Source organism: Pelodiscus sinensis, chromosome 18 (genome assembly GCF_052426305.1).
Source record: "Pelodiscus sinensis isolate ZL-2025 chromosome 18, ASM5242630v1, whole genome shotgun sequence".
NCBI lineage: Eukaryota > Metazoa > Chordata > Testudines > Trionychidae > Pelodiscus > Pelodiscus sinensis.
This window is the reverse complement of record NC_143069.1, coordinates 34,847,279-34,864,264: the sequence shown is the minus strand read 5'-3', so window position 1 is coordinate 34,864,264 and position 16,986 is coordinate 34,847,279. Positions and strand designations below refer to the sequence as shown.

General features: G+C 68.1%; 1 protein-coding gene across 1 annotated transcript in view; it reads left to right on the top strand.

Moving 5' to 3' along the window:
- Positions 1 to 16,986, top strand: part of CACNA1F (calcium voltage-gated channel subunit alpha1 F) — a 72,380-nt gene that overhangs the window by 28,011 nt on the left and 27,383 nt on the right. Inside the window, exons 14-27 of the mRNA XM_089770456.1 lie at positions 3,603 to 3,828; positions 4,202 to 4,409; positions 6,203 to 6,323; positions 6,596 to 6,686; positions 7,078 to 7,120; positions 8,301 to 8,358; positions 9,570 to 9,687; positions 10,334 to 10,463; positions 10,575 to 10,634; positions 10,744 to 10,850; positions 11,986 to 12,073; positions 14,242 to 14,349; positions 15,094 to 15,146; positions 15,456 to 15,602. Coding sequence (XP_089626582.1) covers positions 3,603 to 3,828; positions 4,202 to 4,409; positions 6,203 to 6,323; positions 6,596 to 6,686; positions 7,078 to 7,120; positions 8,301 to 8,358; positions 9,570 to 9,687; positions 10,334 to 10,463; positions 10,575 to 10,634; positions 10,744 to 10,850; positions 11,986 to 12,073; positions 14,242 to 14,349; positions 15,094 to 15,146; positions 15,456 to 15,602 — 1,558 coding nt within the window. The remainder of the gene's footprint in view (positions 1 to 3,602; positions 3,829 to 4,201; positions 4,410 to 6,202; positions 6,324 to 6,595; positions 6,687 to 7,077; positions 7,121 to 8,300; positions 8,359 to 9,569; positions 9,688 to 10,333; positions 10,464 to 10,574; positions 10,635 to 10,743; positions 10,851 to 11,985; positions 12,074 to 14,241; positions 14,350 to 15,093; positions 15,147 to 15,455; positions 15,603 to 16,986) is intronic.

The window sequence follows — 16,986 nt, the reverse complement described above, 5'->3', positions numbered from 1 at the left end:
AAACTCCCCCCTTGTCGCATTGAACCCGTCACATCTGGGCACTGAACCCCCCTCTGAACCCCCAAACTCCCCCCTTGTCGCATTGAACCCGTCACATCCGGGCACCGAGCCCCCCTCTGAACCCCCAAACTCCCCCCCTTGTCGCATTGAACCCGTCACATCCGGGCACCGAGCCCCCCTCTGAACCCCCAAACTCCCCCCTTGTCGCATTGAACCCGTCACATCCGGGCACCGAGCCTCCCTCTGAACCCCCAAACTCCCCCCCTTGTCGCATTGAACCCGTCACATCTGGGCACCGAGCCCCCCTCTGAACCCCCAAACTCCCCCCCTTGTCGCATTGAACCCGTCACATCCGGCACTGAACCCCGCTCTGAACCCCCAAACTCCCCCCCTTGTCGTATTGAACCCGTCACATCCGGGCACCGAGCCCCGCTCTGAACCCCCAAACTCCCCCCTTGTCGCATTGAACCCGTCACATCCGGGCACCGAGCCCCCCTCTGAACCCCCAAACTCCCCCCTTGTCGCATTGAACCCGTCACATCTGGGCACTGAACCCCCCTCTGAACCCCCAAACTCCCCCCCTTGTCGCATTGAACCCGTCACATCCGGGCACCGAGCCCCCCTCTGAACCCCCAAACTCCCCCCCTTGTCGCATTGAACCCGTCACATCCGGCACTGAACCCCCCTCTGAACCCCCAAACTCCCCCCCTTGTCGCATTGAACCCATCACATCCGGGCACCGAGCCCCCCTCTGAACCCCCAAACTCCCCCCTTGTCGTATTGAACCCGTCACATCCGGGCACCGAGGCCCCCTCTGAACCCCCAAACTCCCCCCCTTGTCGTATTGAACCCGTCACATCCGGGCACCGAGCCCCGCTCTGAACCCCCAAACTCCCCCCTTGTCGCATTGAACCCGTCACATCCGGGCACCGAGCCCCCCTCTGAACCCCCAAACTCCCCCCCTTGTCGCATTGAACCCGTCACATCCGGGCACCGAGCCCCCCTCTGAACCCCCAAACTCCCCCCCTTGTCGCATTGAACCCGTCACATCCGGGCACCGAGGCCCCCTCTGAACCCCCAAACTCCCCCCTTGTCGTATTGAACCCGTCACATCCGGGCACCGAGCCCCCCTCTGAACCCCCAAACTCCCCCCTTGTCGTATTGAACCAGTCACATCCGGGCACTGAGCCCCCCTCTGAACCCCCAAACTCCCCCCCTTGTCGCATTGAACCCGTCACATCCGGGCACCGAGGCCCCCTCTGAACCCCCAAACTCCCCCCCTTGTCGCATTGAACCCGTCACATCCGGGCACCGAGCCCCGCTCTGAACCCCCAAACTCCCCCCTTGTCGTATTGAACCCGTCACATCCGGGCACCGAGCCCCCCTCTGAACCCCCAAACTCCCCCCTTGTCGTATTGAACCAGTCACATCTGGGCACCGAGCCCCCCTCTGAACCCCCAAACTCCCCCTTGTCGCATTGAACCAGTCACATCCGGGCACTGAGCCCCCCTCTGAACCCCCAAACTCCCCCTTGTCGCATTGAACCAGTCACATCCGGGCACTGAGCCCCCCCGTGTGCACCCCCCTTTGAACCCGCAAACTCCCCCCTTGTCGCATTGAACCCGTCACATCTAGGCACCGAGCCCCCCTCTGAACCCCCAAACTCCCCCCCTTGTCACATTGAACCCGTCACATCCGGGCACCGAGGCCCCCTTTGAACCCCCAAACTCCCCCCTTGTCGTATTGAACCCGTCACATCCGGGCACCGAGCCCCCCTCTGAACCCCCAAACTCCCCCCTTGTCGCATTGAACCCGTCACATCCGGGCACTGAGCCCCCCTCTGAACCCCCAAACTCCCCCCCTTGTCGCATTGAACCCGTCACATCCGGGCACCAAGCCCCCCTCTGAACCCCCAAACTCCCCCCCTTGTCGCATTGAACCCGTCACATCCGGGCACCGAGCCCCCCTCTGAACCCCCAAACTCCCCCCTTGTCGCATTGAACCCGTCACATCCGGGCACTGAGCCCCCCTCTGAACCCCCAAACTCCCCCCCTTGTCGCATTGAACCCGTCACATCCGGGCACCAAGCCCCCCTCTGAACCCCCAAACTCCCCCCTTGTCGCATTGAACCCGTCACATCCGGGCACCGAGGCCCCCTTTGAACCCCCAAACTCCCCCCTTGTCGTATTGAACCCGTCACATCTGGGCACTGAGCCCCCCCATGTGCACCCCCCTTTGAACCCCCAAACTCCCCCTTGTCGCATTGAACCAGTCACATCCGGGCACTGAGCCCCCCCGTGTGCACCCCCCTTTGAACCCCCAAACTCCCCCCTTGTCGTATTGAACCCGTCACATCCGGGCACTGAGCCCCCCCGTGTGCACCCCCCTTTGAACCCCCAAACTCCCCCCTTGTCACATTGAACCAGAAATATCCAGCACTGAGGCTCCCCCCCCCGAGCTCCCAAACTCCCCCCTGCCTCGCAGACGGGTCCCAGGACGGACCCTGGGGGGACCCCTCTGGTTTCCTCTCCCCACTGGGAACAGTGGCCGTTCATCCCTCCCCTTGGTGTCCTGTCTGGTAACCAGCCCTCAGTGCGCCAAGGTCCTTCCCTCCTCTCCCCCGGCACGTGACTTAGCTTCAGAGCCCTGGGGAGCGACTTTGTCGCGGGCCTTGTGGGAATCGGACACCGGGCGTCTAGTCTAAAAGTGGCCTTTTTCCACAAAGCCTGAGCCTGCGTCCAGCCTGCCGGCCGGCACTGGCCAGAACGCGGCGCTCGCCTGGTTCTGCGAGGAACGGCGCCGCCTTGGGAAGGGGCGTTGCATGGACACGGGGCTTAGTCGCTGGCCGTCTGGACGCACCCGTTCTCCCCGGGGCAGCGTTCCTCGAGCCTCCTTTCCGCAAAGCGCCCCTTCACAAAGCACTAGCAGCGCCCGGCCCACCGCTCTAGACACACGAGTGGCGGGCGGTGACGCACTCGAGCGTCCAGCGTGCAAAGATACGAACGCGCCGGAAAACGTCAGAGAAAAGTTCGGTTTTCTCCACGTTTGTTGTCGACGTGCCCCCCCGCCCACGAGGGTCCTCGCTCCACTGCGCTAGAGCCCCCTTCTCCACTGCTTGTCGACCCCCTTGAAGAGCTCCAGCGGATCAGGGAGGCAGCCCCCGGCGACTCTCCCCCGACAAACCCTGCTCGCCCGCGGCTCTGACCATCCTGTTCCTACTAGAGTTTGTCCGTAATTGCCGGGATCTAGAGCCCCCTGTAAATATCGGCGTGGCGCTAGCGCTCCTCCAGGCGCTGGGTGCCGGAGCCCGTTCCAAGGCTGGGTTCCAAAGCGCCGTTCCCAGTCCCATGGGTGAAAGCCGTCCGGTCCCGGGGCTTGTTACGGTTAGTTGACCCGTTTGGTCCAAGCCCTCCTCTAACGACCCCTCGCTCTGGGGCAGTCCCTCCCGAAGGGCTCGGGGGCACCTCCCGACAGCCGCCCGGGGACGCTGGAGCAAAGGGTCCGTGCTGCTTCCCAGCCGTGGCCTTGAGGGTCCTTTAGTCCCTTGGGGGGAGGGCCCAGCTCCCTGCGGCTGCCCCGCCTGACGCCCGCCTCGCCCGCAGCCTACGCCAACAAGGGGCTGCTCTCGCTCTTCACGCTGGAGATGCTGCTGAAGCTGTACAGCCTGGGCGGGCAGGCCTACGCCGCCAGCTTCTTCAACCGCTTCGACTGCTTCGTGGTCTGCGGCGGCATCCTGGAGACGGCCCTCGTGGAGCTGCAGGTCATGGAGCCGCTGGGCATCTCCGTGCTGCGCTGCGTCCGCCTGCTGCGCATCTTCAAGGTCACCAGGTCCGGGGCCGCCGGGTGCTGCCGTGGGGTGGGGTGGTGGGCCTTGAACCGTCCTTGGGGGCCCGGGCACAGTGGGCTGCGTGGGGGGCGCCTGGCGGGGGCTGTGGGGGGGCTGTGTATGGTGGGGTGGGGGGCTGCACGTGGGGGGTTGCATGCGAGGGGCTGGGGGGCTGCGTGTGGGGCGGCTGGGGGGGCTGCACGTGGGAGGCTGTGTGTGGTGGGGTGGGGGGCTGCACGTAGGGGGCTGTGCATGGGAGGGCTGCGTGTGGGGGGTTGCATGCGAGGGGCTGGGGGGCTGCGTGTGGGGTGCCTGGGAGGGCTGCACATGGGGGGTGCCGGGGGGGCCGGTACCAGCCGTGGGTCTCTCCCCCAGGCACTGGGCCTCGCTGAGTAACCTGGTGGCCTCGCTGCTGAACTCCATGAAATCCATCGCGTCCCTGCTGCTCCTGCTCTTCCTCTTCATCATCATCTTCTCCCTGCTGGGCATGCAGCTCTTCGGGGGGAAGTTCAACTTCGACGAGACCCAGACCAAGCGCAGCACCTTCGACACCTTCCCCCAGGCCCTGCTCACCGTCTTCCAGGTGCCCCCCTGCCGCCCCCCCGCGGAGCCCCCCTAGCGCCCCCCCAGCTCCCTCCGCCTTCGACACCTTCCCCCAGGCCCTGCTCACCGTCTTCCAGGTGCCCCCCTGCCGCCCCCCCGCGGAGCCCCCCTAGCGCCCCCCCAGCCCCCTCCGCCTTCGACACCTTCCCCCAGGCCCTGCTCACCGTCTTCCAGGTGCCCCCCTGCCGCCCCCCCGCGGAGCCCCCCTAGCGCCCCCCCAGCCCCCTCCGCCTTCGACACCTTCCCCCAGGCCCTGCTCACCGTCTTCCAGGTGCCCCCCTGCCGCCCCCCCGCGGAGCCCCCCTAGCGCCCCCCCAGCCCCCTCCGCCTTCGACACCTTCCCCCAGGCCCTGCTCACCGTCTTCCAGGTGCCCCCCTGCCGCCCCCCCGCGGAGCCCCCCTAGCGCCCCCCCAGCCCCCTCCGCCTTCGACACCTTCCCCCAGGCCCTGCTCACCGTCTTCCAGGTGCCCCCCCGCGGAGCCCCCCTAGCGCCCCCCAGCCCCCTCCACCTTCGACACCTTCCCCCAGGCCCTGTCTTCCAGGTGCCCCCCTGCCCCCCCCAGTGCCCCCCAGCCTCCTCCACCTTCCACACCTTCCCCCAGGCCCTGCTCACCTCTTCCAGGTGCCCCCCTGCCGCCCCCCACAGGACCCTTTGCTGCCTCTCATGGTCTCACGGGTCCTGCCCACACTTAGCCCCCCTTGTTCCCGGGTGACCCCCCCAGCACAGCCCCCCAGGGCTGGCAGAGCCCTCAGGAGCCCTCAGGTCCAGCCCCCTGCCCTAGGCAGGACCAGCCCCACGAAACCCGCCCGGCCAGGCCTGTGGCAGGGAGACGGAAACACCCCTAGGGATGGAGCCTCCACCACTTCCCCAGGGCCCCGGCCCAGCGCTTCCCGCCCCGGGGAAAGAGCTTTTCCTAACTCCCACCTGGACCTGCCCCACTGCTCCTGTTCTGCCCCCGCCCCACTGAGACCAGCCTCTCTGGACCCTGCAGGGAGCTGGAGGCTGCTCTCAAATCCCCCCCCAACAAGCCCCAGTCCCTCAGCCTCTCCGCGTGGGTCATGTGCTCCAGCCCCCTCAGCGTTCTGGTCGCCTCCGCTGGCCCCTCCAACGCGCCCACGTCCTTTGTGTAGTGGGGGGCCCGGAACTGGACACCACACTCCAGAGGTGGCCTCCCCAGCGCCGAGTAAAGGGGGATGATCACTCCTGGATCTGCTGGCAATGCCCCTCCTAATGCCCCTAATCTGCCGTTAGCCCTCTTGGCTACAAGGGCCCCTGCTGACTCCTCTCCAGCTTCTCCCCCACTGCAACCCCCAGGCCCTTTTCTGCCGAGCTGCTGCCCAGCCCGGCGGTCCCCAGCCTGTCCCAATGCTTGGGATTCTTCCGCCCCGAGGCCGGACTCTGCACTTGTCCTGGTTGAACCGCAGCCGATTTCTTGTGGCCCAGCCCCCCAATGTGTCTGTCACTCTGGCCCCTGTCCCTGCCCCCCAGCGTATCCACCTCCCCCCAGCTCAGTGCCATCCGCAACCTTGTCTGTGGCCAGGTAACGGGGTCGCCTGGGCCCCTCTTCTCCCCCCCCGGCTGGGACCCACTGGGCAGGGCCCAGACCCCCCTGGCCAGACCCGGCCGTGCTGCCGAGCCGGGCCTGCCGGGTCCCAGACGCTGGGGTCTTCCCTCTCCCGCCACCGGCCATGGTCCCTGAACAGCAGCGCCCCCACCATGACACCAGGGACACTGCCCCCCCGTGTGACCCCCTTTGAACCCCGCTCCCCAGATCCTGACGGGCGAGGACTGGAACGCCGTGATGTACGACGGGATCATGGCCTACGGGGGGCCCCACTTCCCCGGCATGCTGGTCTGCGTCTACTTCATCATCCTCTTCATCTGCGGCAACTGTACCCACCACCAGCCGGGCGGGAGCGGGCGGCGGCCGGGGTGCCAGGCAGGCCCGCAGCCAGTGTGCGTGGTGCCCATCCACGCGCTTCGGTGTGCAGAACAATAGTTATTCCGCACACCAATGGCAAATGAGAGGGGCCGGGGCTCTGCAGTGGAGCGCAGCCGGGACTGGGGTGGGCAGTGGCACGGGGGGGGCAGCAGGGTGAGTGGGTTTGGGGTGCAGCTCAGGCGGTGCCCCCTGTACCCCATTTTCCTGAGCCCCGCCCCCCAGATATCCTGCTCAACGTCTTCCTGGCCATCGCCGTGGACAACTTGGCCGACGGAGACAATATCGACACGTCCAAGGAGAAGGAGGGGAAAAAGTGAGGGGGCGGGACGCCTGGGCCCCTCCTGGGCGCTGGGGGGCGGGACACCTGGGCCCCTCCTGGGCGCTGGAGGGCGGGACACCTGGGCCCCTCCTGGGCGCTGGGGGGCGGGACGCCTGGGCCCCTCCTGGGCGCCGGGTGGGGCGGGACGCCTGGGCCCCTCCTGGGCGCTGGAGGGCGGGACGCCTGGGCCCCTCCTGGGCGCCGGGTGGGGCGGGACGCCTGGGCCCCTCCTGGGCGCCGGGTGGGGCGGGACGCCTGGGCCCCTCCTGGGCGCTGGGGGGCGGGACGCCTGGGCCCCTCCTGGGCTCTCGGGGGGGGGCAGGGGGTGGCCGGGTTCGTGGGTTCTCTCCCCGTCGCTGCTCTGAGCCCCCCCCGTTCTCTGCAGGCAGGACGTGGCAGAAGGATCCCAAGGCAGTGGCAGCGTGACGGTAAGAAGGGCCCCCGGGGGGGCAGCCCAGCCCCCCCATACCCTCCCCACTGTCCCTGCTCTCTCCTATATTGGGGCCCCCTCTCCTGCTCTCTGCCCCACCCCGCTGGCCGCTATTTGGGGTCCTGACTGCTAGGCCTGATGTAACAACCCTGCTCCCCCCACTCAAACACGAGGGAAACTGAGGCAGACTACGCTGGGCTGCTCCGGGCGCTGCCCCTCTCAGCGCAGCAGGGCAGGGCTCCCTGGCTCTGAGCCCCCAGCAGCCCCGGCTCCCTTCCCCGGCCTCTGTCCTGCTTCCCAGCTAACTGTGCCCCCGGTTGCAGACCCCCACCTGGGGCTTGGGGGACGCTGGTGTGACGGCGCGTTGGGGGTTCCCCGTCTCCTGCACCCCGAAATGGCACAAACAGACTGCACCAGCCGGTGGAATTGAGGGTGGTTTATTGCTCCTCCAGCACAGCGCAGCACAGATGGAATCTGGTTACAGGAACTGGGGCTAAGAGGCCTCAGTGCCCCCCTTGAGATAGGGGAGTCCCAGCCCCCCCCCCAGCTCCTTCTCCCCTGCCTTCCAGCCTCTTCAAGCCCTGCCCCCCAGCCAGGGCAGCATCCCCCTCCCTTTGTTCCTCTCCATGGGGGTGTCTGGCCACTGGTTTGCCTAGTGACTCATCCTGTTTTGCTGGGTCGTGGTACCCACGGCAGCCAGTGGGGGTTACCCCAGAGCCAGCAGCATAGAAACCAGCTGGGTACCCCCACTACGTCACAGCTGGCCAGCAGGCAGCGGGGCAGCCTCCCCGCCCTCCGGCCCTCAGCCAAGTCACAGCCCCAGCCAGGCCTTGGGCAGCCCCCAGGGAAACTGAGGCACGGCCAGCGTTCGTATGGGACAGCGAGACTCCCAGGGAGTAGCCCCCTGGAAACACGCCCGGCCCGGAGTCCAGGGTCCCCACTGGCTTCCTGTGGCGGGTCGGCCCTCGGAGCCACAAGGCCGGGCCCTTGGCCCCGGGGGGGCCCAGACACCTGGGCCGGGTCACGGCGGGTCTCTGCAGAGAGCCAGCCTCAGTCGACCAGGCAACACACTGGGGAAACTGAGGCAGGAGCATTCCTGCCGCAAGTTCCCCTCCAGCCCACGGGCTTTGGCTCAGGCCGGCCGGGGACAGTGGCCACGTCGCGCTCTCCCTCCCCAGGTGCCCTGCGGGGGGCAGGAGGAGGAGGAGGAGGAGGAGGAGGGCAGCGAAGAAGGAGGTAGGCAGGGCAGGCCTGGCTCCCGGGCGGGGGACACTGGGGTGCAGGGAGGGGGGCTGGGCGAGGGGGGCAGGGGCAGGGGGTTCCCCGACACGTCATCGCAGGGGGCTGGGCCCTCGGACATTGGCTGCTGGTCCTTAGGCTGCAGCAGGTTTCGATCCTAAATGTCAGGGGCCCTGGGAACTGGACACTGGGGTCTCTCCCGGCTCGGGGGGGGGGCAGTGGGGGCTAGTGGTTAGAGGGGGCTGGCGGCCCGGATGCCTGGGGACTCTCCCAGCTCAGGGGGGGCAGTGGGGACTAGTGGTTAGAGGGGGCTGGCGGCCCGGATGCCTGGGGTCTCTCCTGGCTCGGGGGGGTAGTGGGGACTAGTGGTTAGAGGGGGCTGGCAGTCCAGATGCCTGGGGTCTCTCCCAGCTCGGGGGGGCAGTGGGGACTAGTGGTTAGAGGGGGCTGGCGGCCCGGATGCCTGGGGTCTCTCCCAGCTCAGGGGGGGGCAGTGGGGGCTAGTGGTTAGAGGGGGCTGGCGGCCCGGATGCCTGGGGTCTCTCCTGGCTCGGGGGGGTAGTGGGGACTAGTGGTTAGAGGGGGCTGGCAGTCCAGATGCCTGGGGTCTCTCCCAGCTCGGGGGGGCAGTGGGGACTAGTGGTTAGAGGGGGCTGGCGGCCCGGATGCCTGGGGTCTCTCCCCAGCTCAGGGGGGGGCAGTGGGGGCTAGTGGTTAGAGGGGGCTGGCGGCCCGGATGCCTGGGGTCTCTCCCAGCTCAGGGGGGGGTAGTGGGGACTAGTGGTTAGAGGGGGCTGGCGGCCCGGATGCCTGGGGACTCTCCCAGCTCAGGGGGGGCAGTGGGGGCTAGTGGTTAGAGGGGGCTGGCGGCCCGGATGCCTGGGGTCTCTCCCAGCTCGGGGGGCAGTGGGGACTAGTGGTTAGAGGGGGCTGGCGGCCCGGATGCCTGGGGTCTCTCCCAGCTTGGGGGGGTAGTGGGGACTAGTGGTTAGAGGGGGCTGGCGGCCCGGATGCCTGGGGTCTCTCCCAGCTCGGGGGGGCAGTGGGGACTAGTGGTTAGAGGGGGCTGGCGGCCCGGATGCCTGGGGTCTCTCCCAGCTTGGGGGGGTAGTGGGGACTAGTGGTTAGAGGGTCCTGGCGGCCCGGGGGGGCTGGCTGAGCCCGGCGGGGCCCCGGCCCTGCCCCCACCCCCGTGCGTGTCCCCGCAGGGGAGGGCGGCGACCAGGAGAGCCTGGCGGAGTCGCACCCGGAGCCGCCGGAGCCGCCGGAGAAGGTCCTACCCATCCCGGCCGGCAGCGCCTTCTTCCTGCTCAGCAGCACCAACCCGTGAGTGGCTGGGGGCTGCCAGGGGTGCCCAGGTCCTGCCTGCACTAGGGCCCCCAGCCCCTTCCCGGGGTCACTCTCTGCCGGGGCTCAGCCCCTCCCCCCGGGGCCACCCCTCTCTGCGCCCCCAACCGCCTGAGCAGGGGGTCAGTGAGCTTTGAACCCAGCCCAGGATCTCTCAGGCCTGTGGGTCTGGCCCCCCGCCCAGCCCAGCCCCCTGAGTCTGCCCCACGGCCAGGGGGCTCCCCCTGTCCCAGGCCCCGTCCCACACGCCCCCCTGCCCAGCCCCTCTGAGTCTGACCCATGGCCGGGGGGCTCCCCCAGGCCCGTCCCGCAGCCCCCTCCTCCTCCCAGCCCAGCCTCCCGTCCCCCCCCAGCAGCTCCCCCTCCCGTGCTGTGTCTGTGGCCAGGTAACGGGGTCACCTGGGCCCCTCCCCCCCCATCTGGGACCCAGTGGGCAGGGCCCCCGAGGCCTCTCTCCACAGCCCCTGGGCCCCCACTGGCCCGAGCTGGGCCTGCCGGTCCCCAAGCGCTGGGGTCTCCCCTCTCCCGCCACCGGCCGGGGCCCCGGGGACACTGACCCCCGTGGGGCGTCCCCGTTTCCCCCTGGCAGGGGCGGGTCTGAGCCCGTCTCTCTTCTCCCCCGCAGGCTCCGGGTGGGATGCCATGCCCTGATCCACCACCACGTCTTCACCAACCTCATCCTCGTCTTCATCATCCTCAGCAGCATCTCCCTGGCCGCCGAGGACCCCATCCGGGCCCACTCCTTCCGCAACATCGTGAGCGCCGGCCAGGGGAGGGGCGCCGGGAGCAGAGGAATGGGGGGGCAGGGGTCTCCCCCACAATGGTCGTTGACTCTCCCCCCACCCTTGTCTTGCCCCCATGCTCAGATCCTGGGCTACTTCGACTACGCCTTCACCTCCATCTTCACCGTGGAAATCCTGCTCAAGGTACGGCCGGGCTGGGGACGGGCAGGCAGGGGCCTGCTTCATGCCAGGCTCGGGGAAGGGAGCGGGGCTCGGTGGTCAGCACAGGCCTGGACTGACCCTTCCCCTGCAGATGATGGCCTACGGCGCCTTCCTCCACAAAGGCTCCTTCTGCAGGAACTGGTTCAACCTCCTGGATCTGCTGGTCGTGAGCGTCTCCCTCATCTCCTTCGGGATCCAGTGAGCGGGGCAGAGGGGCAGCGGATTAGTGGATGCAGTGGGATATGCTGGCATGGGACGGATTGGTGGATGCGGTGGGATGCTGGCATGGGATGGATTGGTGGATGCAGTGGGATATGCTGGTGTGGGACGGATTGGTGGATGTGGTGGGATGCTGGCATGGGATGGATTGGTGGATGCAGTGGGATATGCTGGCATGGGACGGATTGGTGGATGCGGTGGGATGCTGGCATGGGATGGATTGGTGGATGCAGTGGGATATGCTGGTGTGGGACGGATTGGTGGATGTGGTGGGATGCTGGCATGGGATGGATTGGTGGATGCGGTGGGATGCTGGCATGGGATGGATTGGTGGATGCAGTGGGATATGCTGGTGTGGGATGGATTGGTGGATGCGGTGGGATATGCTGGCGTGGGAAGGGTTGGTGGATGCAGTGGGATATGCTGGCATGGGACGTATTGGTGGATGCGGTGGGATGCTGGCATGGGATGGATTGGTGGATGCAGTGGGATATGCTGGTGTGGGATGGATTGGTGGATGCGGTGGGATATGCTGGCGTGGGAAGGGTTGGTGGATGCAGTGTGATATGCTGGCGTGGGAAGGGTTGGTGGATGCCGTGGGATATGCTGGCGTGAGATGGGTTGGTGGATGCCATGGGATATGCTGGCATGGGACGGATTGGTGGATGCCGTGGGATATGCTGGCGTGGGGAGGGTTGGTGGATGCCGTGGGATATGCTGGCGTGGGAAGGCTTGGTGGATGCCGTGGGATATGCTAGAGTGGGAAGGGTTGGTGGATGCCGTGGGATATGCTGGCGTGGGAAGGGTTGGTGGATGCGGTGGGATATGCTGGCGTGGGAAGGGTTGGTGGATGCAGTGGGATATGCTGGCGTGGGAAGGGTTGGTGGATGCCGTGGGATATGCTGGCGTGGGACGGATTGGTGGATGCGGTGGGATATGCTGGCGTGGGAAGGGTTGGTGGATGCGGTGGGATATGCTGGTTGCAGGAAGTATTAGTGCATGAATGGGCGTGGGGAACTGGGGGGAATCAGTGGGGGAGGGGTTAGCAGGGGTGCAGGACAGGGAGTTGGGGAACTCCCCCTAAAGTCTCTGTTCCCCCACTCCCTCTTCCCAGCTCCAGCGCCATCTCTGTGGTGAAGATTTTGCGGGTGCTGCGGGTGCTCCGGCCCCTCCGAGCCATCAACCGGGCCAAGGGGCTAAAGGTGAGGGTGGATGCTGAGGGGGGCCATGTCACTGAGGTGTGGGGAGCCCCCGGGCCCAGCCCCCGCCCCCAGCCAGGTGGGACTCTCAGGCGGCAGGTAGAGGAGAGGGTCTATGGGGTCCCACGGACACAGTGTAGCCCAGGTTTGTTGTCACAGGAGCAGCCAGCCTGGGGGGGGAGAGGGGGCAGATCCAGGGCCCTGCCTGGCCCCCCCAGGCCAGCAAGGCTCCTTTTCCCCCAGCCGGCCCAAAACCAACTCCCACCCCGAGCCACACACACAGAGCACTGCACTGAACACACAGCACTACACACACACAGAGCACTGCACTGAACACACAGCACTACACACACACAGAGCACTGCACGCAGACAGCACTGCAAGCACACACACCCAGCACTGCACTGAACACACAGCACTACACACACACCCAGCGCTGCACTGAACACACAGCACTACACACACACACAGCACTGCACTGAACACACAGCACTACACACACACACCCAGCGCTGCACTGAACACACAGCACTACACACACACACACCCAGCGCTGCACTGAACACCCAGCACTACACACACACACCCAGCGCTGCACTGAACACACAGCACTACACACACACACCCAGCGCTGCACTGAACACACAGCACTACACACACACACACCCAGCGCTGCACTGAACACCCAGCACTACACACACACACCCAGCGCTGCACTGAACACACAGCACTACACACACACACCCAGCGCTGCACTGAACACACAGCACTACACACACACACAGCGCTGCACTGAACACACTGCACTACACACACACCCAGCGCTGCACTGAACACACAGCACTACACACACCCAGCGCTGCACTGACCACACAGCACTACACACACACACCCAGCACTGCACTGAACACACAGCACTACACACACACCCAGCGCTGCACTGAACACACAGCCCTACATGCAGACAGCACTGCACACACAGAGCACTGCATGAACACTGAGAGCACTGCACACACTGCTCACACGCACAGCACTGCACGCATGTAAACAATGCGCTGCACTGAACACAGCACCACACACACACACGCACACACACACACAGCACTGCAAGCACAGAGCACTGCACGCACTGCGTACGTGCACAGAGAGAGCACTGCGTGAACGCACACAGCACTGCACACACAGAGCTCTGCACGCACTGCGCACGTACACAGAGAGAGCACTGCGCAAACGCACAGAGCACTGCACACACAGAGCACTACACGCACTGCGCACGCGCACAGAGAGAGCACTGCTCGAACGCACACAGCACTGCACACACAGAGCACTATACGCACTGCGCATGCGCACAGAAAGAGCACTGTGTGAACGCACAGAGCACTGCACACAGAGCACTGCACGCACTGCGCACAGAGAGAGCACTGCGCGAATGCACACAGCACTGCACACACAGAGCACTGTACGCACTGCGCACGCAAAGAGCACTGTGTGAACACACAGAGCACTGCACACACAGAGCACTGCACGCAGTGCGCACGCGCACAGAGAGCACTGCGCGAACGCACACAGCACTGCACACACAGAGCACTGTACGCACTGCGCACGCGCACAGAAAGAGCACTGCGTGAACGCACACAGCACTGCACACACAGAGCACTACACGCACTGCGCACGTGCACAGAGAGCACTGCGCGAACGCACACAGCACTGCACACACAGAGCACTACATGCACTGCGCACGCGCACAGAGAGCACTGTGTGAATGCACAGAGCACTGCACACACAGAGCACTACACGCACTGCGCACGCGCACAGAGAGAGCACTGTGTGAACACACACAGCACTGCACACACAGAGCACTACACGCACTGCCCACGCGCACAGAAAGAGCACTGTGTGAATGCACAGAGCACTGCACACACAGATCACTGCACACACAGAGCACTGCACACACACGCACAGATCACTGCACACGCACAGAGCACTGCACACACAGAGCACTGCACACACAGATCACTGCACACGCGGAGCACCGCACACCCACGCCCATGTGCGCACAGACACAGGGTCTCAGAGCAGCCCAGGGCAGCAGGGCTCCCGCGCACCACGACGCTCGGGGCGCAGGGCTGGGGCCGCGGGCGCCGGGGTCTCACTGCCCCGCTCTCCCCCAGCACGTGGTGCAGTGCGTCTTCGTGGCCATTCGCACCATCGGCAACATCATGATCGTCACCACGCTGCTGCAGTTCATGTTCGCCTGCATCGGCGTGCAGCTCTTCAAGGTGAGGCCCCGCTGGCCCCAGCCCCACCCCCAGGCCCCCCGGCCCCGCCCCCCACAGCTCCCAGCCCAGCGTTCCGGGTCCTGTCCCTGCTGACCCCCCCAGCCTGACCCCCCGGCCCCACCACGTCCCCATGCCCCACTGTGCCGCATCCCAGGCGCTGGTGACCCTGCATCCGCCCATCCCTGGCCCCACAAGCCACCCTGGTGGGAGAGCAGAGTGTGAGGAGGTGGGGCAGGGAATGGGGCAGGGCACAGGGCCTGTGGGGCAGGCGGGGGAAGCGGAGCAGTGGGCGGGGGGCACAGAGCCCTAGAGAGGGAAGGGACCTCGCGAGGTCGAGTCCCCCCGGCCCTCATGACAGGACCCGTCCCCGTCTTGCCCGTCCCTGGGAGTCCAACCGGCCCTGGAATATCTCCTGGGCCCCGGGCAACTTCCCCAGTGTGACCCCCCTGCCGGGCAGGACGTGTGTCCTAACGTCCCCCCAAGCCTCCCCGGAGGCAGTTCCAGCCCCTTGCAGCTCGGCCCGTCCTCCGAGGCCCAGGGGACCGTGTGTCCCCCTGCTCCGTGACACCCCTGAAAAGCGCTTCGCGCCCCCTCGGCTGCTCCTTCCAAACGGAGCCGGCCCTGCAGCTCCTGTCTCAGCTCCTGGCTCTTTCCGGTGGGTGGGGCAGACGGGGGGTGTGAAGGGGGGACGGTGCAGGCAAGGGGCAGCCAGGCCCTGATCCCTGCTCCCCTGTCTCTCCCCAGGGCAAGTTCTACAGCTGCACAGACGAGGCCAAGCACACGCCGGAGGAATGCAAGTACGGCCCCCCTGCCCGCCCCCAGTGCCACCGGCTGCAGCGTCAGGGGCTGGGGTGGGGGTGGGGGACAAGGCCGGGGCTTGGGCTGCTGGGGAGAGCGGGGGACATTGGGGAGCGGGGCAGGCCATCGGGGGCCCTGGGGGAGCCACTGGGGACCAGGCCAGGCCACCTGAGGGGGTGGGGGAGCTGTTGTGGGGTGGGGCCAGGCAATGGGGGTCCCCAGGAGCCGGGGGGCAGGGCCAGGCTGTCGGGGGCTGGCGCAGGGGCTCTGGGGGCCGCTCCAGGGCTGGTGTATCTGGCTGCCCCCAGGGGCACGTTCATCGTGTACAAGGACGGCGACGTGGGGCACCCCATGGTGCGCGAGCGGGTCTGGCACAACAGCAACTTCAACTTCGACAACGTCCTGTCCGGCATGATGGCCCTGTTCACCGTCTCCACCTTCGAGGGCTGGCCCAGGTGCGGGGCTGACAGAGACGGGGACCGTGGGAAGTGGGGGTCAGCGGGGGAGGCACGGGGATGGCGGGGGGCGGAGTGGGGGGGTCACGGAGGAGGCCCGTGGCACAGGGGGGTGGCAGGGGGAGGCCCGTGGAACAGGGGCAGAGCGGGAGGTCACAGGGGGAGGCCCGCGGCACAGGGGGGTCGCGGGGGAAGCCCGCGGTACAGGGGGGGTCGGCGGGGGGAGGCCCGCGGTACAGGGGGGGTCGCGGGGGGAGGCCCGCGGTACAGGGGGGTGGTGGGGGGAGGCCCGCGGTACAGGGGTCGCAGGGGGAGGCCCATGGTACAGGGGGGGTGGCGGGGGGAGGCCCGCGGCACAGGGGGGTGGCGGGGGGAGGCCCGCGGCACAGGGGGGTCGCAGGGGGAGGCCCGCGGCACAGGGGGGTCGGCGGGGGGAGGCCGCGGCACAGGGGGGTCGCAGGGGGAGGCCCGCGGCACAGGGGGGCCGGCGGGGGGAGGCCCACGGCACAGGGGGGTCGGCGGGGGGAGGCCCGCGGTACAGGGGGGTGGCGGGGGGAGGCCCGCGGCACGGGGAGGCCCGCGGCACAGGGGGGCCGGCGGGGGGAGGCCCACGGCACAGGGGGGCCGGCGGGGGGAGGCCCGCGGCACAGGGGGGCCGGCGGGGGGAGGCCCGCGGCACAGGGGGTCGCGGGGGGAGGCCCGCGGCACAGGGGGGGTCGCGGGGGGAGGCCCGCGGCACAGGGGGGTCGGCGGGGGGAGGCCCGCGGCACAGGGGGGGGGGTCGCGGGGGGAGGCCCGCGGCACAGGGGGGTGGCGGGGGGAGGCCCGCGGTACAGGGGGGTGGCGGGGGGAGGCCCGCGGGGCAGGGGGGTCGGCGGGGGGAGGCCCACGGTACAGGGGGGTTGCAGGGAGAGGCCCGCGGTACAGGGGGGTCGCCGGGGGGAGGCCCGCGGCACAGGGGGGTCGGCGGGGGGAGGCCCGCGGTACAGGGGGGTGGCGGGGGAGGCCCGCGGTACAGGGGTTGCAGGGAGAGGCCCGCGGCACAGGGGGGTCGGCGGGGGGAGGCCCGCGGTACAGGGGGGTCGGCGGGGGGAGGCCCGCGGCACAGGGGGGTCGGCGGGGGGAGGCCCGCGGCACAGGGGGGTCGGCGGGGGGAGGCCCGCGGTACAGGGGGGTGGCGGGGGAGGCCCGCGGTACAGGGGGGTTGCAGGGAGAGGCCCGCGGCACAGGGGGGTCGGCGGGGGGAGGCCCGCGGTACAGGGGGGTCGGCGGGGGGAGGCCCGCGGCACAGGGGGGTCGGCGGGGGGAGGCCCGCGGCACAGGGGGGTCGGCGGGGGGAGGCCCGCGGTACAGGGGGGGGGTTGCAGGGAGAGGCCCGCGGCAC